This window comes from Aptenodytes forsteri, unplaced genomic scaffold (assembly GCF_000699145.1).
Source record: "Aptenodytes forsteri isolate BGI_AS27 unplaced genomic scaffold, ASM69914v1 Scaffold119, whole genome shotgun sequence".
Lineage (NCBI taxonomy): Eukaryota > Metazoa > Chordata > Aves > Sphenisciformes > Spheniscidae > Aptenodytes > Aptenodytes forsteri.
In genome coordinates, this window is record NW_008796165.1 from 5,338,440 (window position 1) to 5,361,560 (window position 23,121).

The following is a 23,121-nucleotide window of genomic DNA, read 5'->3' on the forward strand; positions in this document are numbered from 1 at the left end:
AAGTCTGCTCTCCTGAAGTCCAGGGTAGTGAGCTTGCTGTGCGCCCTCCTCGGTGCCCTAAGGATCTTGAACTCCACCATTTCGTGGTCACTGCAGCCCAGGCTGCCCTTGAGCTTCACATTCCCCACCAGCCCCTCCTTGTTGGTGAGAACAAGGTCCAGCATAGCACCTCTCCTCATTGGCTCCTCTACCACTTGGAGAAGGAAATTATCATTGATGCATTCCAGGAACCTCAGTTTGAAGAATTATGTCTAGCTGACTAAAAAGTGAAATTTCCTAAAAGCTTTGGTTATTTTGGTAGAAGAATCTAGAAGACCTGAATTTAAAATATTTTCACAAAACCTTCTTTCATTCTGCACCAGGATACAGGTAAGAAAAAGAAGTAGCAAGAGACAGCTAGGCAAGCCCGATGTCTTCCCCCCACAATGCAGGAGGCACAGCTTCAGGCTTGTACTGTAGATCCAAGAGAGATCTAGATTTGTAGTCTGATTTACCACAGCTTTGCTGAACATCAGGCAATGAATGAATCCATCCTCAAAGAGCTGTTCTACTTTGTCTTAGTAAATAGACATGGATGGACCACAGTATGACTACTTCTGCAGCCATATTCTGGTTACAGGGACACATTTGTCCCATGGTCCAGCCCCTGTTCTGCACAACTCTCACTCCAGGTTTTCTGCACAAGGGTCTTCCACATCTCTCGCAAAAGCCCCAGCTACGAGGCTATTTTTCAGTCTGACCTCAATTTCCATCTGCAGTCTGAGATCCTTCCTGCTGAAAGTTCAACAAATGAGATGGGTTTCCAGGAAATACAGTCAATGTAGCTAACCTGATTTTTTTTTCTGAGAGAAAAGCTGGTCGCTAGCCAAACGTTTTGAGTCAGCTCTTGTTTGCAGTAGATGCAAAAATGTGAATATGGTTTCACTGAAGAAAAACAATTCAAAATACCTCTGAGGCCAACAAACCTTTTTAAGAGTTTTCTTTTTGGTTGTTTTTTTTTTTTGCGGGGGGAGAAGAATCTGTTTTCACCTAAAAAAAACCCCAAACCCATTTCCTTCCAAAGATTCCCATCAGCTCAGTGACCAGGCAGGTTTGTAGTTTTTAGCTCTGCCCTATGATCTGTCAGACCTGCTGCAAGTGAGCATGCGCGTCCATTGAGTGACTGGCACTGATGGAGGCTGCATGGTGCAGGCTGGGGACATGTTTCTTCTCGGGGAGGATTGCGAGGGTGTCCCAGGGAACACAGATCCTGCCTTGTGGGAGGACACCAAAACAGCTCAGCTTCTTCAGCCTTGCAAAACACCAGCTGAACGGGGATACAATTGCTCTCTATAAATAGATCAAGGATGAGGGAGGCAGTGGAAAACACCAGAGACGAGAGGTGCTATTTAAGCTCAAGGACAGGAATAAAATGAGAATAAACCGGAAATGAATAAACAGCACAGGAAATACGAAGGTTTCCAACCATCAGAGCAGGGAGGAGAGGAGCCGGCCAATAAAAACAAATGCAAGCATAAAACTTAACTGGTTTTAAAAAGGAATCTGATCAGTTTGTGGGCAGCACTGGACTCAGTTGTCCAGGAGAACGCTTCCTCTCCTATATTCCTTATCCCAAATGAGTTCATACGAAATCCACCTAAGCCAAAGAGTTCATAACTACAATTTTTGACTCCTAAGGTCTCTGCTTGATAGTTCAAGCATGGTCTTAGCTTGTGACAATAGCACCTAATGTCTGAAATGAAGGATTTGCACCAAGAGACAGAAAGAAGAAAAAATGAAGCCTCATCTTTAATGGCTGTTCTTATGCTATTTCTGCTTAGAAAATGCAGGGCAAAGGATAATCTTTCTTCCCTATCCTCCAGTAAGTAGAGGCCTCCATATGAACATCTATTGCCTTGAGATCTTATCACTCCTTGCAAAGCTTGACTTTCAAAGAAAAGCCTAGCTGCTTTATTTCCACATGATCCATTTACAACCCCGAATCCATCACAGAGCTCAAACCAATTGCTTAAAAACTTTAGGGATCTCCCACTATATTTAGTAAGGAAAAAGAAAAAAAAATAATTAAAAAAATCACATTACCGCCACTGCTCCATGCTGATCCCAGAGGTTTTTGGCAGACCTGGAAAGTGGCAGAATTAATCAGCTTTGGGACTGTGGCAACAGAAAACAATTAACAAAATACACAGACAGCCCATTGTTACAGAAACCGCATGACCCCCTTCTGGGAACAAGCTATAGAATCACCCAGCTGATTCCACTGGGTTCACATGTGCGTACAGGTACATCAAAAGAGCTTATGTTAAAAGCATGCCACCATGTCTAGGTGCTCTGGCACCTAGACAAAGATCATGGCAGTCTTCTAAATTCACTTGCTCCCAGTTTCGTGTGTCTCTGTCTCTCTTGGAGGGGCAGGTACTTCACACCACACTGCACCCGCATGCAGAGACCTCTGCATTAACTTGGCACGTGATGCTCTAGGTACCAGAATCCACCTGATGGGGAAAGTAGCCCGTATCTCTCCATGCTGATCTCCATGGAGACATCCTAGCCCTGCCATGGTGAGGATCCTTGAGCTCTTAAAATAATCTCTGGCTGCATAGCCCTGGATAACACTGTGCTAAGCCCAGGTGGTGCTGAGGCAGCACATATTCATCCGGCTCAGCCTGTGCTGCACAGCCCCATGACAGGGCTTTGCACAGCAAGCTGGCATCTACCTGCATGAACTGGCAGACACATCCATGCGCAACCCCTTTCTCTAGAGCTACTTCAGTGCGTCTTACCCCACTCCACAGAGTGCGCTGAGATCCCGAGCAATTCGTGGGTACTTTTGGAGGGAAGAGAAAAACTTGGGATTAGTCAACAACAATGCAGCTGAAATAGCTGGCTACCATGCGATTGCATTTTGGGCACACTTCTTGTCCTAGCAGAAGTGGCTCTGAAGAACAGGTATGGTTTCCAGTGAAGTCATTTTACTCCCACATTAATTTATACATTTAATCACAACAACCCATGCCAATAAGGCTCTAGACCACACTGCTAGCCCTGGAGAGCATCTTCTGGATGTGGAGATGCTGTTTAGAGCCTTGCTATTGCTATCCATTCTTTTGGAGCCCATTGCTGGATGAGCTGTATGGCTCATGGGTTCCTGAGAACGGATCATATTTTGACCTCTCCATGCAAAACTCCCACAAAAGGCTGTCAGACCCACTTGATAAGTTCAGCCTGGGTTTAGGGACTAAGTGTATTTAAGTGTATTTCACTATGAAGCCCATCAGGCACTTAACATGAAGCAGCAAAGCACTCCCAGAGGGGAGCAGCCTAGCTCCCTGCACGCAGAAACTTCCGCACCCTGCAGATTTCCTGTAACACAGACAAGACACATCCACACACTTACTATGGGTTTCAAAATGATAGCCAAGATCCTTTTCACCAGAACAGGAAGCCTGTAAGTATTGAACTGGGATTTCAGGTTGGGATCCACAATGTCTCCTTTGCTGGAAGGGCAGAGAGTGAACAAGTCAGGACAAGCCGCCTGTGCTAGAGCTACAGCAACAGCAGCGCTGTTTCCACAGCAGGGTTTCTCTTAGAGGGGAGTTGCTAGGAGACAAAAATCTGCCTGTTTCAATCCAAAACACTGAACAAGAGATGCTCATGTGGGGTTTAGATGCTCAGGTGTAAATGCTGCTCAGGTGTAAATGCTCACTGCAAAAGTTGTAGAGAAATAAGTACTTTACTGCCTATGTTGTCAATGCCATAAAGGCTCTGGAGTGCTTTGCAGCGGTGGGGCCACATACAACCCTGGGCATGTTTCACCTTGAAGTAAGCAAGCGGCTGGGTGGGTGTTTGGCCAATAGCCAGGGCTAACCCACCACAACTCTATAGGAAGTTAATGTGTGATGTTTCCCATGTGCCATGGACTAATCACATACATAATACCAGTTGCCACAGCACTGCTGACACATGGTATCTTATTACCCTACTGTGTTTTCCGTGCATGTGAACTGCTCTTGTGAACTAGCTGCTGCTCATGCTAAATTCATCCTTCCAGAAATTGCTCCTCTGCTGCTCATTATTCAGTTTACACCCACAAGAATATAAACACTCTGGATGCAACCACTGGCTATACAGTGCCAAGTTTCATGGCCCACACTGAAATGGGGGTTTTACTCACAAGCAGTCCACCAGGTGAGCAGCACCATCTGAGAAAATCCCTCTGGTGAACAGCTCGTCTACCACGTAGTCAATCTTGGGTGGTGCAAAGGGAACAAGCTGCAAGAAAACCATTCCCATTCAAGAGGCAACAAAAAGGAATGATTCCTAGAGCCCTCTGTGAACCTCCCTGCCTCACTAGTGAAGTGAGTAGGAAGTGGTAGGAAGCTTAGGCCCTCCTTGCTGCTGTAGGACAGCAAGACCCCATTTTCAAAGGGACTTGGGTTAGCAGCATCTGCCCACTGTCCTTTCCCGTCTCCAAGGCATTAACACACATTGTGATCTGGTACAGGCTCCACTCCTCCACACATTAGAGAAGAAATTTTAAAGGCTTCAAAACAGCAAGTATTTTTAATTAATTTGCATCATTGGAACAGCTCCCATATAGAAATCCCCATTGGTGGAACCACAGAATAATTTAGGTTAGAAGAGGTCCCTGTGGGGTCAACTGCTCCAACCCCCTTCCAACTTACCCACCAAAAAACCTGTAAACTGCGTTTAACAGCTGAGGGATTGTGGAAACTGTTGTGAGTTTGATATTTATGGGAACACCAAACATGATGGAAAAGCCAGTGCTTTAAAAAAGGGGTGACTTGGAGATATCTGAAGGTGATTCTCTTGTCCACTAGGCCAGGAATATAAGCAAGATTGCTTTGGTTTGGGAAACAAACTGTTGCATTTGCCTTCCTCTTCATGATCCTTGCAGCAGGGAGGGATGGTCCCTGTTTTATGGGCAGCAAAAATGGAGATGGAAAGTGGCTTGTCCAAACTCTGTAAGGAGCAGGATAACAACTCCAGGCAACCACAGGCATGAAAACCCACCGTATGCCCTGCATCCTGGAGGAGCTTTCTTGTCTGCTGGATGGCCCGTTTCATGCTGGGCGAGGGCTGGAAATAGCCATCTCCTTCATAATACCCAATCCGAAGTGGCTTTGAACTGGTGTACACCTGTGAGAAGAGGAGCCATCACTTGCACACATGAGACATACAAGATTGGACCATTCCCAGGGCTCAGGGAGGCAGCAACTGAGGTCTCCTCGGTTGGAGGAATGATGGGAGCAATAGGGCTGGTGGAAAGCAGTGTTGTCCAGAACATAGGTCTGCAGCCGTGGTCCTTGGTATGGTCTTTCTGACACCATCTCCTGCCATATGAACATGTCCCAGCTTTGAGATAGCAGGTGTGATAGCACCTGTACAGACCACATGCCTGGGATGCCTGGCTATGGACAGAGTTCAGGGGGCCTGTTCCTCTAGGGTAAGCGACTGGTCTGTATTGTCTGGGTGTCAGGGACAACTGAAAGATCCTAGGATCCTAGGACCTGAGCCAGAAAGACACAATCAGATGGTAGAAGCAGAGAGCTAATGGCAAAGGGAAATGATTTCTTACATCAGTGACTGTTAAATCAGGCTCTCTAATTAAAGGTGTGAGGGGTGAATTCCTCTGATCAGTAGAAATCAGCACCTTTAGGGATTGGGCCAGAATGGAGCCAACAAGCTTGTTTTGGACATTGCTGGGAAGTGAAGGGGTCAGCATCTGGCAAGCCTCATCAGGGCAAGCCAAGAGGGGCCTGCCAACCCTGCTGCGTGGCTGCTTCTTGTGGTTGCTCATGCTGGGTGTCCTCTGATCAGGACACTTGCTTCCCTGGGTCCTTCACTATCTTGAGACATGAAACCGGATAGGAATCTCCCGAGATCTCACTTTGTTGCTAGGCAAATGGAGACATGGGATTGCCTCTGAGCCTCACCTCCTCATCAAAGGGGATGGGGGGCACGGTGGGGTCCAGCCGGAACATCTCCTCGCAGAGCAGTGCCTTCATGCAGAGGGCCAGGCTGTCCACATCTCTTGCCATCGGCCCCATCATCCCTGTCACTGCAAGCACAAAGGTCCTATTATTGTAGGCAGATGGGCTGGTGCTGTCTCATAGTTACTAGTAGGGGCCCAGCATGGAAGAGTTTCAGTCAGGCCAGGGAAGAGGAATGGGGAACGAGTGTAATGCGCAAGAAGGGAGCCAGGAGGTCCAGCAGGGACAATCCATAAGTCTCAGAGCAGAGGCAACCTACTGAGGCTGACCTTCTGGGCCAGGCTTCTGCAGACACAAGGCCCGCTCAAGAGGAGCGAGGACTGCAGCCTTCCTGCCAACAGCAATACTGCCTGGCAGCAGCTGAAGCCAGCAGATTCTCCTGGAAGCATCTCCAGCGAAATATCCCAGGCCTTTGGGATGCACATCTCACATTTCTCACTACTACGCATTGCATTGCCTGAATGGGTATTGCTTCAATTCTGCTCAGATTCAGCTAACACCTACCACCACCCAGAATAGAATAAACGATGCAAAAAGGTAATAGCGCAAGGCAGGCCCTGGTCTAATAGATCACTGGTTTTGACTGGCCTTGAGACCCATAATTGAGCAAGCACATTTGCTGGCATTTCAGCAGTAGGAGGAGATGTAAGAAGCAAAGTTTTGACAGTAGTAACACGTCATCTGGATGGACTTACCTGATTTCATTCCTATGATAGGAGAAACCACACCCAGTTTGCTAGGAACATAACGGGAGAAGCGGATTAGCAGCAGCTGTTGCTGTAAGGCAGGTCACCATGCCAAGTTGCAGACTTCCCATTTGCCCCCAGTCAACATCTAGGAGGCCAAAAGGTCCTGCAAAGACTTGACACTTTCTAGGCTAGGAAGACTTCCATAGTCTGTAAGCTGCTAGGGGCTAGAGGCTGTTTTTATCATCTCCTTTCCCTGGTGCATCTAATTCCTCATCTGTGAACAAACCACCTCTGATAAATAGAAAACTCTCACAAGCAAAGCAAGGTCTGGAAAACATCTGAAAAGGAGATGACCCTGTCGTATTTGGTTTCAGCTTCCTGGCCAGGGCTATTAAAAATTGAACAAGTCTTTGCTGTGTTAACAGATGGACGTCATCATGTGTCATTAATAGAGCCCTTAGCCCTAGCTGACACAAGGAAACAGGCAGGTTAGGGTGCTAACTTAAACCTGGAGGAAACCACGGACACTATGGCGAAGTTTGATGTACTGTGGGGGACACTTTGCTGTCTCCACAGTGGGTGGAAGAAGAGGATAGATGTTGGGATGTACCTGATCCTGTTGCCTGTGGGTTTGAGCCCGCACAGCCCGCAGAAGCTGGATGGCAGGCGGATGCTGCCAGCTACATCTGACCCAATGCCCAGGATGGAGCCTCCCCCTGCGATCAGAGCTCCCTCCCCTCCTGAGGAGCCCCCAGGGCTCTTCTGGTGGTTGAGAGGGTTCAGCGTCTGGCCGAAGATGAGGTTGCTGCAGTCATAGCTGGGGAGAATAAGATCAGCGGGTGAGTGAGGTACTTCTGTCTCTGCAAACCATAAATACAGGGCATGGAGCATCTGTGCAGGGATGAGTGTGGAATTAATCCCAGTAGGTAGAATCAGCATGAAGTAGATTTGTTGGGACAGATGAATTTAAGAAGAAAGAGGCATCAAATATAAGAGAAATAATTTCAGATTGAAATGAGGAGGCAATTAACTCAACGTGCATGCGGGCCCACCCTCTCTCAGATAGCAAGGGTCACATGTCACAGTGTTTTCATGAAGGTGAACATGCGATTACTTTATCATCGTCTGTGGGATGTTGGTTTTCACGAAGGGGATTGCCCCCTGGCTCTTTAGAACCTGGACGATGACGCTGTCTTCTTCCTTCACTTGGCCCAGAAACTTCACCATCCCTCCAGAGGAGACGTGGCCCTTGGGGATGGGAAGCAAAGCTCTTTAGGTACAAGGAAAGATGCTGTTTGGAGCTGTGACAATAACAGACATAAGTCCTGATGCCTCCTGTGACAAAGTTCCCACCTAACTTTTCTCACAGGCAGAACAGGACCTGACTACCCCAGGGAAAACCAGATCAGAGGAGGTTAGAAATTTCTGCAGAAAACAAAATTTTCATCAGAAGAAAGGCACGTTTGCTGGTCCCACAATATTTGGTCCAGAACACCCTTGTCTGAGGGAACTCTTAGCCAGTCCTGATGAGGATGGGACATCCTGGCCTGTTCCCAGCCCCAGGCCAAGAGGTAGGCAAATTAGAAATGTACCTTGCAGTTAATGTGGTCCTTGATGCTGACGGGAATGCCATAGAGCAGCCCCTTCTCCTTCTGCTTCTTCAGTTTCTGGAGCTGATCCTCACAGCCATGAATGAAGTCTATCACGCAGTTCACCTCCCGAGTCACCTCCAAAGCCTCTCCAGAACAGAGAAGAGTAGCAAGACATATGAATGGATGGAAGGAAGGAAACAGTATTTAAATTGAGTTTTCAAGCTGAAAATTCAACCTCCTCAAACCTCCAGCATTCGTTATTCAGACCTTACCTATAAACTTTAGATGTTTCTTGCTGGGATAACTTTCTGCCCTAGATCTCTGTCCTACCTATTTGCCCATAAGCCACCCTTCAGACATCACAGTATTGACAAACTGTAATCCCCAGCATTGCCGGTTCTCTCAGCAAATGAGCTGTTATTTTGATTTGAAAGCCCCCACTGCAGAAAAGCCCCGCAGCATCTCTCCCATGCTGGAGGTATCACTCACTTTGCCCATGTAGGAGTAGAGGACACTTTCTGGGGACAGGGACCCCTCCTTTAGCTTTTCCACCAGCTCCACCATTGTCAGTGAGAGGACATGTGCAGTCTGGGTGCTTGGATTCTGCAAAGGGTAGGAAATTGGGTGCAGAGGGAAGGAAACGACAGAAAAGGCTGATGTTGAGGCTGCAAATACCAATTCTAACATCTGCCCGGCAATGACCTTGAATGGAGAATTTTAGGAGACGTTCCCTGTTGAAGTGCAGACCTCCCACGTAGCACCGCATGTGCTGGAGTGGGGAATTTGCTGAGTCTTAGTTCATAAAAACAGAACCAAAACAGGCAGAAAACTGCTTCTTGACTGGAGAGTTGCATGAACCTGTAAGAGAGGTTTGACCTGTCTCTGTTTACTCTCCTGCAGGCCTTCACCCCCCTTCTAACTCACAGACAATGTGTTGAATAGCAGTTCAACCAGCTAAAGTTTTACAAAATTTATCATTAACATGGGAAAAGAAGTGTGTGGGCTGCTTGCAACCTCGCCCCTAAGAAAAGAATAGCAGTACTTATTTATTATGGGTTTAAGACAAATCCCAAATCCAAGGACCTGACCTCCTAAAAATCCAGGTGCTTCTTTACCTGGGCATGAGCAGGAGGAAATGGCTTTTGGTCATCCATGTGTGGATGTTGGAGGGATGTGAAGCCCTCCCTGTACTTTGAGGATGGTGGGGCAGACAGGTCCCTATGGAGAGGCAGGGGTAAGGAGGATGGGAGAGGAAAGGCTTGACAGTAGGGACGGATGAGGAGAAAAGGGCATAGGGAGGTCTGGGGTGGTGATCTGATTCAGAGGGTCCCAAACTCCAATCCATCTTTCATCCTCAGGATTCCCTCAACAGGTCTGTATTAAGAAATATTTCCTTTACGCTGTCTTTACGGGAGGTTTTTTTGTGACACTGGAGGGTGGTGACCCTCAAAAAATTGGTCATGATCCAAAACGTGCACATGCCCTAACCACCATTCAAAGAGGGATTGATCAGCACTCCCCCATTTCTTTGGTTACCCAAAATACAATCCCTTCCTCCCACACACGCTTTCCCCCAAATTACCTCTTGCTTAAACCTGTGAGCTGCCTTCTCCATTCGCTCCAGGGCCAGATCCCGTGTCCTCCTCGCCTCCTCCATCTTCTGCTGGATCTGCCTACGTGCCAGCCATTTCAGTAGCACAACAGCTGCAGCTGAACTGCAGAGCAGGGCCGAGAGGGTGCGAGGGTCTCCCCATGATGGATCTAGGACCTGCCACAGTCGCTCTTGGGTCATGATTTCTCTCCCAGTCCTTTCTGTTCTGATCCAGCTACGGACACCCAGGTCTCCCACCTTCTCCTAAGCAGGGCTGATGAATGCAGACTATGCAATCGCCTGCTGTGCAAGATCAGCTCTGAAGCAGAGTTGCATTAACAAAGTCCAGGAATGGACTTTTTAGACCATGGACTTTGAAAGGGTCTGCCTGCTGGAGAAGCGTTGTGGGTTGGGCTGCACAGCAGTGTGCTCAGCTCACGCTGGGTTTGGAGCGGGGTTGTCCCCCAAGGCTGCGTCTGCCCAAGCCACTGGCTGCTGCTGTACCTGGCTACACACAGGGGACAGAGCTGATTAACAAAGCTGAATGTCTGCAAAACCCAGGTCTGGGCTATCCCTACTACACCCACATCTAATAATTAATTAGCACTTAAGCCCATTAACTAGAGGTGCTCAGCCATCATCTCTGTCCCTCAGGAAGCAGCATGTGCAGCCTTTTGAGCCTGGGACAACGTAGCTCTGTTTGTCCTGGGGAACCTGGTGCAGGGGGTGAAATTGCACCTATTGGAGAAGAGGGAGCTCAGGAGAGCCAAGAGTATGAAGGTGCAAGCAGGACACAGTGACTCGGGAAAGGCAGTGTGGAAGGACCTATCTGAAGATGCCTTCAAGGGGTATGACTGCTCTGTGTAATTTTCAAGCCAAGCCCCTTTGAAAAACATTTTGGCAAGCCAGATCAGGGGGTGAGCACTTTTGGGAAATCCTCTCTGATGGACCCAGTATCCTATCTGCTCTCCAGTTTCTAAGCCACCTTCCAGACAGCACAAGGCAAAGGAGCTGGACTATGCAGCCTTGCTAGCCCTGGGAGCTGCCCCTTGCCACAGGTGCTCCCACCCATGGGACTGTCCCCAAGAGTACAGAAAGGAGGGACTGAAAAAATCAAACTGCTCTCAAACCTTGAGGGTCTGCAAGCCTACAGGGAAGGAACAGGAGACGTCTCTGAAAATTCATTGTCAAGATGCAAGGCAGCATTGCCATATCTGGAGAGATGCTGGCTCTGCTCCACAAAGTAGGGTAGCAGAGCTTGTAAGGAGGCTGCATCCAAGGTAATCATTGCTCTCTGGTGGAGATGTCTTGTTTGGGGACTGAAAGCCAGTGATCGTGCTGCTATCATGTTACCTTGCCTGTTACAGACACATCCCATGGGATTATTCCTGCGGCAGCAGGGAGGGAGCTCGGGGAAGCAGCAAGACCTCATAGAGAAATTGGTTGCTGACTGGAAAGGCAAGGAGGATCCTCCCTGTTTGGCCAGGATGGAGAGCAAAAAGAGCCAAACAACTCAATGTGGATGTCACCAACCTCTCCCCACTGACTGTGGGGATGTGGTCTTCATTGCCCCATCCCAGCCTTAAGCTTCAGTGCTGCCATTCACACTGACCTCCCTCTGTCCAGGCTGGGCTGGGAGCAGTCTGCAGCTGGCCCTTTTTGGCAACCTCAAGTCCCCAGAGCCACACAGCAGCTTTGGCCCTGCCCGGTGCACTGTCCCATGGCAGTGGGCATGGCTCAGGGGAGGTTTTTGCTCAGGGCTTCCAGTTTACTGGTTCAGGTCCACTGGTGTCTCCGTTGTTTGGACTCCTGCACCCTGCCCACCTCCGTGCCAGGGAGAGAGCGGTTAAACTAACAGAGTGATGCAGTGCTTGGCTCTCTGGGAGCATGGGCGCAGGTGGCATTGCCTCTCCTAGGACAAGCTCCTCCAGGCTTGAATTTTAAAATGCAAAGAGATAAACCCCATCCAGCATTTTCCGTGCGGGCAGGAAGCACCTGCACTGGTGAAAAACCCCACCCAAGCTCTTCTGAGGCTTGGCTTTACATAGCATTCAGTCCTGGGATGCCTGGAGCTCCCCCCCTCCTTTTTTCAAAGCCTGCTGATAAAGAATCAGAGTCCCGGGGGCTGCTTTCTCCTAGGCTGGGATAAACCTCTCTGCTCAGCCCTTAAAAAGATCCCATGCTTTTGCATGATTCTGGCTTAAACAACAATAATACATTTAAAAAACCAAACATAAATCCTGCCAGAGCTTTGCTACAATCTGCTTGTGACATTGTTGCATTGGGAAAACGCTTTTGCATTGTGGTATCCCTCTCTGGAGCACCCTTGAAAACCTGCCGGAGCAGCCGGCGCTGCCAATCCCGGTGTCAGCGGCTGCCAGTGGCTGGAAAACCCCACTGGAAAACCTGGCATGGCCCCCTCCACCAAACGGGAGGAGAGGGTGTGCAGGGCAGGCTGCCCAGCTGGCCGTCCGACCCTGGCATGCTGCTTTATACATGCAATACCGCGAGCTGAAGCACTTCGTACCTCTGCTGTGGGGAAAGCAGGAGTAGGTCTCTGAAGGAGATGGGAGTTAATGATCACTCCAAATTTCCCCTCTGTGGTGCGCAGGCTGCCAGCAGCCCTGCGCTGTGGGAAGCAGTCCAGCTCCCTCCCTGCTTGCCAAAGCCTGCAGGGAGGCTCAGCTTTGACCTTGGATTGCTGGTCTGCGGTGGGGAAAACACTGGATTTCATCCTTAGGGAGCTAGAGAATGGAGGGGAAAATCCCTTTTCCTACAGCACTCCAAGTAGCACTCTGAATGTCTCAGACAAAACCAGTCCCCGTGCCTCAGTTACCCCATTTGTAAGAGAAAGATCATGTTCTTATACTTCCCTGGGGGTGTTGAGAGGGTTCTTAAAATCCACCCCAAACCCACACACAAACACAGACCTGAAATAACAGATTTTCTGGTAATAAAAAATACTGTATTAGGACAATGACTGGAAGTGCTCCACCACTGTGGAGCTTGCCTTGCTTTCCCCTTGCACCCCAAAGCCAGTAGCCAGCCCAGCCATCACTGCATCCTTGTGGAGGGGAACATGAGTCCTGCGGGTGAGTCAGACCAAAGAGCTTGCCTGCTTTCCCCTTGCACCCCAAAGCCAGTAGCCAGCCCAGCCATCACTGCATCCTCGTGGAGGGGAACATGAGTCCTGCGGGTGAGTCAGACCAAAGGATGACCTGCGCTGACGTTAGCTGGGATCCTGCTCCGGGCGAGCGCACGGGACTCAGACGAGCCTGTTTTTCTTCAGGATGAGGGTCTCCACCTCCTTCATGAACCGGAGGCACAGCTCCTCCTGCCATGGCAAGGCCACGCACTGCACAGCCACTGGCAGCCCCACACTGCCACGAAAAGCCTGTGGCACAAACAGAGGGGGAGAGGGCAGGGGGGTGTCCAGGGGAAGGGATGGGGATGCTTGCGCCCCTGGGGAACCTGGCGCCACTCACCTTTGCCAGGGTCCGGTCCCACCAGTCCCGAAAGTATCCCTGGTAGCCCTTCAGCTCCTCCTCATCCTTGTCTGTCACCATCGTGACAGGGACCACGCCGGCAGGGAAGTCCAAGGCATTGTAGAGCATGGTGTAGCTGACTGCCACTGGGGGAGAGGGGGAGCTCGCAGCGCCAGCCCACCACAGGGAAAGCCTTCGCCCCCCTCCGCGTACGTGAGCTTCCAGCTAATGGGGTGCTTGCACTGGGAACTCAAGGGCTGCGGGATGGAAACCTGCCCCTTGGCTCCCACATGCACCGGGGGGGTTATCCAGGGCGTATCGCACGGGCTGGGGCTGCAGCTGCAGCAGAGGCTCTTCCCACTGCTGGCCAGTGCCTTGGGGATGTGAGGGGAGGAGGAGGAGGAACGCTTCTCATTGATACTGGTGGAGTGCTGCAGCAGGGGCATGCTGGAGGCAAAGGTCCCCCATCAGCAGTCCTACCTGAGAGCTTCCCAGGGTAGCCGATGCCGAGAGCCGGGCCCAGCATGGGACAAAGCATGACATCCAGATTCAGCTTTTTCCACTGGGCGATGAACTGGTAGCAAAACTCCTGAGGAGGAAAAGCACTGGTGGGTGGATGTACTGTCCCATGGCTACTGGCTGAGGCTCTCCTTGGGTGCCCAGCCGGGCTCCTGGCCCTTCCCCAGGAGCAGCCATCAGGCTACATCAGGCCTGATCCTGCTAAAATCCAGCAACCCTTTGCTGCTTGGCCAACAGCCCTCCCAGCATACAAAGCACCCTCCCTCCTGCTAAAACTGGAGGTGGGGAAAGATTGAGTGTGGGGGCACATGGCAAACTGGGACATGGGCATGGGTCTTGAGGAAACCAGAATGGAAATAAAAGCAAGTCTGCTGCAGCTGATGGCCCAATGTTTTCAAGTGTAGGAGTAAAAACTTCAGGTCTGATTCGGGATCATGAACGTGTCTATGTGTCATCCTAATCTTTAGATGTGCTGAGAACTTGCACATTCAAGTGAGATCTGTCAAGGAGTGATGTATGTTCTTACCTCACATCACCAGTGACTTGATCATCTCCTAACCTTGGTGCGTACTGAATCTGCCTCTTCCCAAAAAGAAATAAAACAAAAACTATCTAACCCCAAATTGCAATACTTTACCTCAATTTCATGATGAAGACTCCAGACTTCATCCACTGTGCTGAAAAAAGAAACAAAACCAATGAAAGGCATCAAGAGGTGCTGCAAAGAGCAGCTTTAGGGGCAGGGAAGAGCATCAAAAAGCAGATGGGCATGGGTCAGCTCTGCTCCTGGAGCTGCAGCCAAGGGAAGAGAGGACTTTGGCAAGGTCCTGACTTTCCTCTGAAGGGCTGGGGGTCTTATTTCTGCTTCTGCCCACGATGGAGGGCTGAAGACTAAAGGCAGATTGGTGCAGTGCTGCTTTGGCCTGACAAGTGTCCAGCCCTGTTATTGCCGCTGTGCTGAGGAGGTGGAAGCCCAGGCACATCATTTCTCAAAAGCCAGGCTGCGTGAGGCGGACTGATCCTTTGACATGGGGACAGACGTACAGCCTTGGAGGCACAGCACAAAATACACCCTCTCTGCTATGGGATTTGAGTCCTTTCTCACCACTAACTGCCCAACACTGACACTGCAGCAAGGAAGAGCAAGCCTCCTTCCCTGTGCGTTTACCTTCCTTCTGTCTTATGGGGTCCCCACCTCATGGCATGACGGATGCATTAACCAGTGCTGAAGCCAACACTGTATTTCATTCCCACAAGCTTCATCCAGTTCCTAAGCAAGAGGCTGTGAGGCCCCGTCCTCATTCCCATCCTCAGTACTAGAACAGTTTGCCAAACCCTGCAGGGTTATGGTGTTGACATAAACTGCTCTCAGTTTGCTCCACCCTTGTGTTTTCTGCCTTGTATTTTCTCAGATGCATGCAGTTGGGGCAGTATCCCTAACGTAACGAACACTGCTGCTCTCCAAAAGAGAAACCCAAATCTTCACACATTGGCTCAGGCTCAGATTTACTCACTTTGCTCTCATACTTCTTACGATATCTGAAAATCGAGGCACCTGAGAAGTAGAAAGTAAAAAAAAGAAAATAATTTCCATTAATCCCAGCCCTGTCCTCTGAGACAGCTCTGTCACAAATACAAACTGTTGACTCAGTGCTCAGGCAGGACTCGTGGATTTTCCCCAAAGTGGGCAGAGGATGAACAGAAGTAGCACCACTCCAGTTTGGAGATGTGTCTAAGCACAGCCAGGAAGCAACGCCTAGAGACTTCTCTATGATAAAGCCTTACTGCAATGGGAGACAAGTTATTCACCACCTATTGCTTAACTCCATCTATGCTAGAAAGGAATGGACCTTACGAAGGGTTTGGCAATCCAGGAGAGGACACTTTTTAGCCAGTTTGGTGACTTTGCCAACCAGAAGAACAGCCCCATGCTGCTTTTCTCCAGCTCCCCTTTGCTGAAAGAGAAAAGGGTGTTTAGCTGAGCAGTGTTAGGAAGCAATCACAGTAATCAGCTTTCACAAGGCCAACCCCTCTGAACAGCGTATCTAAGTGACAAAAAGAGGTTTGCTCCATTCCTCTGGGCTCCTCTGATTCTCACAGTATTTATAGGATATCAGCACCCAGTTTCCTTTCATCTGTCAAGGCTGGTAACATTCCCAAACAGACCCAAGGTTCAGCTGAATTGCTTAACGGTAAGCTCCCCAGTAAATCCCAGTGCTTATCAGCCACTATCTACATCCAGTAGATCTGCTGCCTGTATCTGGACGCTAACCAGACCCTAGGGAGGATTTCATAGAAAGGCACCGATCACACCAAACCGTTCCAGACTATACTTACAACATCTTGAGAAAGGAGGTGACCCCATCTGCAAACATTCCCCTGACGCAGAAGTTAAAGATCACATAGTCCACATTCGTGAGTTCGAAGGGCACCAGCTGGAAGGACAACAGAAGAGGAGTCAGTGGCAGAAGCACAAGCAAGCTGTGTGGGAGAAGCCATTGAGGGCTTGCAATGGGCCAAGCTGGGCTGAGGTTTTCCTGACAAGCCCTCAGGAAAGCCTCTAGCATTTGAGGCCACCAGGTCCTCCCCATCCCATCCATCCTTCTCTGAAAAAACAGTTTTCCCTTTGAGCAACAACTGATGAGTCAAAAGATACAGGGTGGGCTTGGCCCCCTGATGTCCAAGCAGCCCCAAGGCGCAAAGGTCCCTCCAAAACTGGCAGTGGGTGACAGAGGGCATGAGTCTGTGCTCCCCAATTCACTCCTGATCCTTGTGCAAGGGTAAGGGGGAGACGTGCAGCCACGACCATGCCTCATGCACAGGAGATGACTTGCTGAAGTGGCAGAGAAGAGGAAGGAGACAACCTCTGCTCAGCACCCCAGAAACCTGAGACCGTATAAATAGGTCTGGGTCAATATGAGACTGCTTGGCTATAAAAGATCTGCCATTTGCAACTGCCCTTTTATTTTCTCCTTAAGTCCTTGTTTCCAGATACAAAAACAGGAGGTGGCTTTCCATGCAACACGCAATAGATCTGTGGAACTGCCTGCCAAAGGATACGATGCAGAAGAGGTGAAATTGGCTTGAAAATAGACTAAACAAGTACTTCGACAACAGCTCGTCACAGCCACTGAAGAGAGGCGGTCCGTCAGGCTCAGGACACACACTGAGCTGGCAGTAATCATACACCACCAGGACTGTAAGCTCCCTAGGGGAACTGCCTCAGGACCCAGGTTGTACAGCACCTAGCACAATGTGGATCTCGGCCAGGGTGTGAGTAAATGCACCCACACTACAGACAAGTCATACAGCAGTGTGTCTACTCCCCAGCATGTGTTATGGATCAGGGTGGGCTCCCTTTTGTGTTCACCAGCACCTAAAGAGCACTGAGATCCTGCTGAGAGGAGAAATCAAGTTGCAGCATAAAGAATTTCTCTTTTCCAGAAGCAGCTATCTACTTTAATAAAAGCTGTAGGAAGCTGAGTGGATTCCATGCCCTCCTTCCCTGCCAAATTTGCTTGATGTTCACACATGGGTCCCAAAGACATGGCAGGAAGGAAGAATAGATGCAGCATGACTGTTGGGTCCATGCAACATCCTACCGTGTGGCCAGCATCCTCCAACAGCTGCTTTGTCTCTCGAACAGCACGTCTCATGGCAGGGCTTGGCATGGTGAAGAAATCGGTTTCATAGTAGCCTATGCGGAGGGGCTGTGTGCTGGAATACACCTGCAGAACAAGGGAGAACACCAGCTGGAAGGATGTCAGTGGCATCAGGAGCCAACAGTATACCCATGCTGCAGGGCGAGTCTGGAAAGCAGCACTTCTCTTGCCCATGTGCCCACCCGCAGCATGTGGCAGGTTGGAACGGGTCCTGGAGGGCTCCCATGAGCCACTGGTGTTTTCAGCCTGAGCGATGGCAGCTCTTCTTAGAGACCTTTGCCCCCTTTGAGGTCCTTTACCTCTTCATTGAAGGGAAGGGGGGGCACTGTGCTGTCCAGGTTGAACATGTCCTCACATAGGAGCGCCCGCATGCCCAGCGCCAGGCTCTCCACGTCTTTTGCCATCGGCCCCACTGCTGCGACCACTGGAAAAGACCAGAAGAGAGTATTCATGGTTGGGGGTCTTTCAAGGGCATGTCCTGCAAAAGCAGGACCTCTTGGCATCGTTTTGACTTAGTCTAGTGTTGGCAACAGTTCCAATTTGAGAATTGGGTTGCGGATGCCTACAGGTGCCTTTCCACCAACAGACCCATGGTTATGGACCCAGAGTTGTTATGCATCAATATGTGCCCTCACATCTCCATTTCATGATTTACAAAATTAAACAAAAAGCTTTGTTGATCACGACACAAGGACAACATAAGACACCCCCTTTGACAGCTAATTCCACCTCCCATGAAGCACTGGCAGACAATGAAGCAACCTGGGGGTTACAGGGTGTGTTGTGGTTTATGTGTTACGCAGACTGCTCCTCTCGGCTCATGCATATTCCAGTTTCTCAGGAATCATGGTATGGGGGTGGCTCTCTGAAAGAGTCCCTGAAAGGGAACCTGCTTCCCTCTGTGAACATGTTGGAGAAGGTCCCCCATAACCAGCTGAGTGTCCTTCTCACCCCTGCCCTACTGCCCTCCCTGGGGACAACCATCAATTCCTACCTGCCTTCTGCCCAAGGACACCAGAAATGATTCCTTTTTTACTGCAAAGAAAAGAGACACATAAAATACAGCAGCTGAGTAGTTTTCACAGAAGGGAAAGGCTTTAAGCAGTAGCAAGTGGTTAATGAAAACACTGCCCTCCCTTTGCAAATGCAGAGGCTGGCAGAAGGAAGGGCCAAGGGGAAGCCCAAGAGAGACCCAACCTAGGCCAGAATGATTTACATCAGTCAGGAACAACCACCCCCTTAGCATGCAGATGAGAGGTTTCCCTGTCTCCATTCTGGGGGAACCAATGCTTCCCTCCATACAGGCCCCAGAAAATGTCTGGGCAGGACGGAGAAGTGAGCCCTTCCCAGTTCCTCCCAGGTTTCCCCTTGCCCACAGGAGCATCCCAGCACAGCAGTCGGTAGGGTGGGTCTCACCCAGAGACATCACTGCGTTACTCGCAGTACCTGAGTCTGTTCCCGGTGGGTTTGAGTGCACAGATCCCACAGAAGGCAGCGGGAAAACGCAGGCTCCCTCCTACATCCGTACCAAAGCCCAGGATTGACCCACCTCCTCCTACAAGTGCCCCTTCTCCACCAGAGGAGCCTCCAGGGCTTCTGGTGTAGAGTAGAGGGTTGAACGTCTGACCAAAGATTAAGTTCTTGCAGTCATAGCTAGAGAGAGAGAGAGAGATTGCAAATGAGAGGAATGTAGATATCTGCTGATGTGGACCCCGGTCACTACAAAAAGACCTTCAAAAGGTAATTGCATAATTCACTAGTTGTTACATCGACATTACTTAGTCTGAGGGAGCTTCCCAAAGCTCCTGTGAAAACCACCAGCCTTTTCACGGCGGTCCCAGGGCCTGGATTTACTGCCAGCTAATTTCAGTGTTGTCAAGCCTTCCCCAGACAGACCCTCTGGCAGCACAAATACATCAAACCTCCTGGAAAGGCTCCCTGTTCAGGCGTTCCCGAGGGCCAGCGGACATCCAAAGCAGCCCACCTGGAGCAGGCCCAGGCCCCCCCACCCTGGGGGGGCATTGCTGAGCCCCTGCTTGGGAACAAGCCAAATGCCAGCTGCAGTGATATTTGAACATCGGACTCCCCCAAGAACCAGTGCAAAATCTGATAATCCCTGGGACAACCTCTTTGTGTGGCTTTTTTTAAACGCGGTCAATCATTGCCGTGTTGCCTTAAGGAAGGCATTTCATATGGTTGGGCAATAGTTATCTATGGAGGAGCCTTGCCAGAGTTCCCTTGGCAGGACACATGGACACTAGCAGGGTGGCTGTCCAGCAGAGCACACCCGACCTCACCCCATATCAATGACATCAAGAGTGGTCTTGCCAGATACAGCAGGAGGTTTGGGGGCAGGATAGTTTAAGGTCATTAGCTTAACTAGCTAACTAGCTTCCCCTTCCACGAATACGTGTTTGCACTGCGTAGCTAACAGGACCACCTTTGAGGGGTTAATTTAAAAAAAAAAAAAAAAAAAAGAAAAGTTATTTAAAAACACCCAGCACAAGAAAGAAGGGCAGCGATTTCTCTCCTCTTCTCCTCTTTTGCTTCTTTATTTCATTTGGAACTAGAGTTAATTTTCATCCTTAGTGTAAATGTGTTTACTTTTTTAAGTAAAACTTAAAGACACTAAGGATAGGGACTGGTTGTTATTTAAGAAGAAGTGGGAAATTAAAATTAGACTTGATAGAAACCCTTGCCTGAGATGAGGGAGGGAGGACTGCTGCTGTGCTGAGGGAAGGGAGCGCTCACCTACCTGATGAGGGACTGGGGAACGTTGGTTTTGACAAATGGAATTGCCCCCTGTCTCCTGAGCACCTGCACCACCACGCTGTCCTCTGCCGCGGGTTTATTGAGGTTTTTTATAAACCCTAACGTGGAATCATGGCCCTGGGAACACAGGACAATGAGGTTTCCAAATGGAGGATTGCAATTCCCCCTGCCCCATATTTTTATCTATATATATAAGCACACACATGCACCTCCACAACCCATCCATCATGCACATGTTGCATAGTATATTCGTAGTAAATCTGAGCAGCTCTCTGTTGGCTCGTATGGGAGATGGGCAGCAAACCCCATCACCTGCCAGGGCAGGACATCCCACATCAGCTATGACAAAGTCCAGCCAGATGCTGAGGTCAAACCTCCCCCTGCCAGCAAGCTTCAAACCACAGGGATCTCAGGATAGATGCGGTATCGTGCTGGTGGTACCTGGCAGTTGATGGAGTCTTTGATGCTGACAGGCACCCCATAGAGCAAACCCAGCTTCCCTGTCATCTTCGCTTTCTGGAGCTGAGTCTCGCTTTCCTGCAGATACTCCGTGATGCAGTTGGTTTCTGTGGCGATTTGGAGGGCCTTGGGGAAAGCAGGCAAAGCCCGCAGGTGAGACACAGCCCGCAGCGCTGCACAACAGCCTTCTGTATTGCAAAGGATGCCTGCCTCTTCCCCATGTTCCACCTCCCCATCTGGGCAGTCAGTATCAGGGCAGCCCTTTCTGTTCCTTTTCAAGACATTTTCATGCCAAACTCCAAAATGTTGTCTGGACACAGGGGGGCCATAGCACCAGCTGGTGCGTGATGAAGAGAGGCACTCAGCCCAGCAGAACACCAAAGGCTATTCTCTTGATTGAGCTTCTGGGGTGGCATAAAATTATAACCCCAAAGTGGGAACCCAGGAGGTGATCAGGGCATTGTGGCACAAGTAGAGAATGAAAGTGGACACCGAGTCTTCAAGGTTTACCAACCCATTTGGAGATGGAGGGGAGACAACAGCAGCACTCTGCAATTTCCCTATAGCTACACCTGCCCTGGGAAGGTATGGGCTTTCCAGCTTGCTGCTCCCTTTTGCTCCAAACCAAGCTGAGAACCATGACAGCCAGATGCCCAGCTCTCCCCTCACTCACAGAAAAGCGCAGAAGGGCCCAGCACTACCCAGCGAGCAGTGACAGCTCAGCATTTGTACCAGGTTTGAACCAGCGTTTGACCCTTGTGCTGGGCTTCTCCCAAAAAAAGCCATCCCCACCGTGGGCGAGAGGCTGCCCCGCTGCCCTTGCTCCTCACCTTGCCCACGTAGGCATAGAAGACGTGTTCCGGAGGGAGGGAGCCATCCCGGAGTTTCTTGGAGAGCTCCGGCAAAGGCAGAGAGAGGATGGAGGTCATGTTCACGGAAGGATGCTACGGGAAAGGTCGAACAGGCAATGATACACCTCTACCTCAGCTGGTGGGCTCCTCCTCTCCTGTTGGTGCCCACTGTAACCCATCCAAAAAATATCTGCCATTTAGTGGCCAAATCCAGTATCTGCCTCAAGACCGCAATCCTGCTCCTACCTGATACCAGTGAGCATGGTGTGAAACCTGCAGGGCCAGTAGTAACCCAGGCTTTCTAAAGCCTTGTCTTCCTGGCCAGACCGGTCTCACCAAGCACCTGCTGTTTAAGAGAAAGCCTTTTGCACAGCCTTGTTCAGACAGGTCTTGGCCAGGCCTGGGGGAACTGCTCAGTGCAATGTTCTCTGCTGAATTACAGTGGGAATTGGTAGCATGGTTATAGACATTGCTCCAGCAAGAAACAAAATCGGACCTCGTGCCAGCTCTTCTCCTGGCATCACCAAGATATCCTACAGGGAAGCGCACAAACCAGGGAGCCCCTCGGCTGACAGCAGACAGGTAATTTTTGGGTCAGCAGAGATTTCCTCGCCACCTACTAAATGCCATGAAAAAAGCATCAAACCTCATCCCCCAAGCCGGACTCTGAACCCGAGCGAGTCCACTCCAGCCGCAGGTCGGGCAGTCAGACGGGATCGCAGGGGGCACGGCGTGGTCGAGCCGGATTTCTGGGCACCGCGCCTCGGCACCGGTGGCATCGCATCCCGTCCCTGCGGGCAGCGTCCTCGGGCTGCGCGGCTGCACTTTGCCCTCTGCTGATAACACACTGCCTCTCGCCTTTTCCGACCGCCTCCTCGGCAGCCAGGCTGAGCCTCCTACCACGGCGGAAGAGGCCGGGAAGCTTTCAGACGAAGGGCAGGGATTTTCCTCTCCTCGCTGCCGGTTACCGTTTGCTGGCGCCTGCGCCGCTCCCCGTTATCCCCCGCTGCACCGGCTGCCCCGGGAAGCATTTCTTCCCCGTCCCCGCTACAGAGGGGAGCGCTGCATTGCTGGGTGTGTGTGTGTATGCACACATAGATTTAGAAAGGCATAAAATAAAACTAAATCCCCGTAGCTCCATATTAGGAGCCGAGATGCCGTCTCGCAGCCGGGCCAGCTCTGCGAGAGCAGCCCAGCAGCTGCCCCTTGCAAGGAGGCACCCCCCTGCCCGCAGGAAGGGCTGCACGACCGCTATCCCCGGGGGTACGCTAAGGGGAAGGGACCAGGGTGAGGAGCCATCGCCGGGCGGGCGGAGGCGGCTTTGCCCATCCGCATCCTCCCCCCCCCCCCCCCCGGGGGTGGAGGGGAGAAGCGCGTCTTATTGCACCCACCTGCTCCCGAAAGCGCCGCACAGCCATCTCCATCTGCACCAAGCTCCGCTCCTGCCTCTGCTGAGCTTCCTTCACCTTCCTCCAGAGCCCCCCTCG

The 23,121-nt window shown here is 50.5% G+C and overlaps 2 protein-coding genes across 2 annotated transcripts in view; both read right to left on the bottom strand.

Annotated features, from left to right (window-relative positions):
• Positions 1 to 10,217, bottom strand: part of LOC103905599 (vitamin D3 hydroxylase-associated protein) — a 14,333-nt gene extending 4,116 nt beyond the window's left edge. Inside the window, exons 1-12 of the mRNA XM_009287321.2 lie at positions 9,878 to 10,217; positions 8,785 to 8,898; positions 8,296 to 8,439; positions 7,818 to 7,951; positions 7,314 to 7,520; positions 6,710 to 6,750; positions 5,958 to 6,082; positions 5,035 to 5,160; positions 4,175 to 4,272; positions 3,398 to 3,497; positions 2,784 to 2,827; positions 2,083 to 2,122 (exon numbers count right to left, since the gene is read on the bottom strand). Of these exons, the coding sequence (XP_009285596.1) occupies positions 2,083 to 2,122; positions 2,784 to 2,827; positions 3,398 to 3,497; positions 4,175 to 4,272; positions 5,035 to 5,160; positions 5,958 to 6,082; positions 6,710 to 6,750; positions 7,314 to 7,520; positions 7,818 to 7,951; positions 8,296 to 8,439; positions 8,785 to 8,898; positions 9,878 to 10,087 (1,383 nt within the window). The 5' untranslated portion in view covers positions 10,088 to 10,217. The remainder of the gene's footprint in view (positions 1 to 2,082; positions 2,123 to 2,783; positions 2,828 to 3,397; positions 3,498 to 4,174; positions 4,273 to 5,034; positions 5,161 to 5,957; positions 6,083 to 6,709; positions 6,751 to 7,313; positions 7,521 to 7,817; positions 7,952 to 8,295; positions 8,440 to 8,784; positions 8,899 to 9,877) is intronic.
• Positions 10,218 to 13,016: 2,799 nt separating this feature from the next.
• The window catches only part of LOC103905600 (fatty-acid amide hydrolase 1), a 10,677-nt gene continuing 572 nt past the window's right edge, over positions 13,017 to 23,121 (bottom strand). Inside the window, exons 2-16 of the mRNA XM_019474136.1 lie at positions 23,026 to 23,117; positions 21,614 to 21,727; positions 20,766 to 20,909; positions 20,308 to 20,441; positions 18,999 to 19,205; positions 18,547 to 18,587; positions 17,852 to 17,976; positions 17,493 to 17,618; positions 16,228 to 16,325; positions 15,746 to 15,845; positions 15,405 to 15,445; positions 14,528 to 14,567; positions 13,852 to 13,960; positions 13,372 to 13,517; positions 13,017 to 13,280 (exon numbers count right to left, since the gene is read on the bottom strand). Of these exons, the coding sequence (XP_019329681.1) occupies positions 13,152 to 13,280; positions 13,372 to 13,517; positions 13,852 to 13,960; positions 14,528 to 14,567; positions 15,405 to 15,445; positions 15,746 to 15,845; positions 16,228 to 16,325; positions 17,493 to 17,618; positions 17,852 to 17,976; positions 18,547 to 18,587; positions 18,999 to 19,205; positions 20,308 to 20,441; positions 20,766 to 20,909; positions 21,614 to 21,727; positions 23,026 to 23,117 (1,646 nt within the window). The 3' untranslated portion in view covers positions 13,017 to 13,151. The remainder of the gene's footprint in view (positions 13,281 to 13,371; positions 13,518 to 13,851; positions 13,961 to 14,527; positions 14,568 to 15,404; positions 15,446 to 15,745; positions 15,846 to 16,227; positions 16,326 to 17,492; positions 17,619 to 17,851; positions 17,977 to 18,546; positions 18,588 to 18,998; positions 19,206 to 20,307; positions 20,442 to 20,765; positions 20,910 to 21,613; positions 21,728 to 23,025; positions 23,118 to 23,121) is intronic.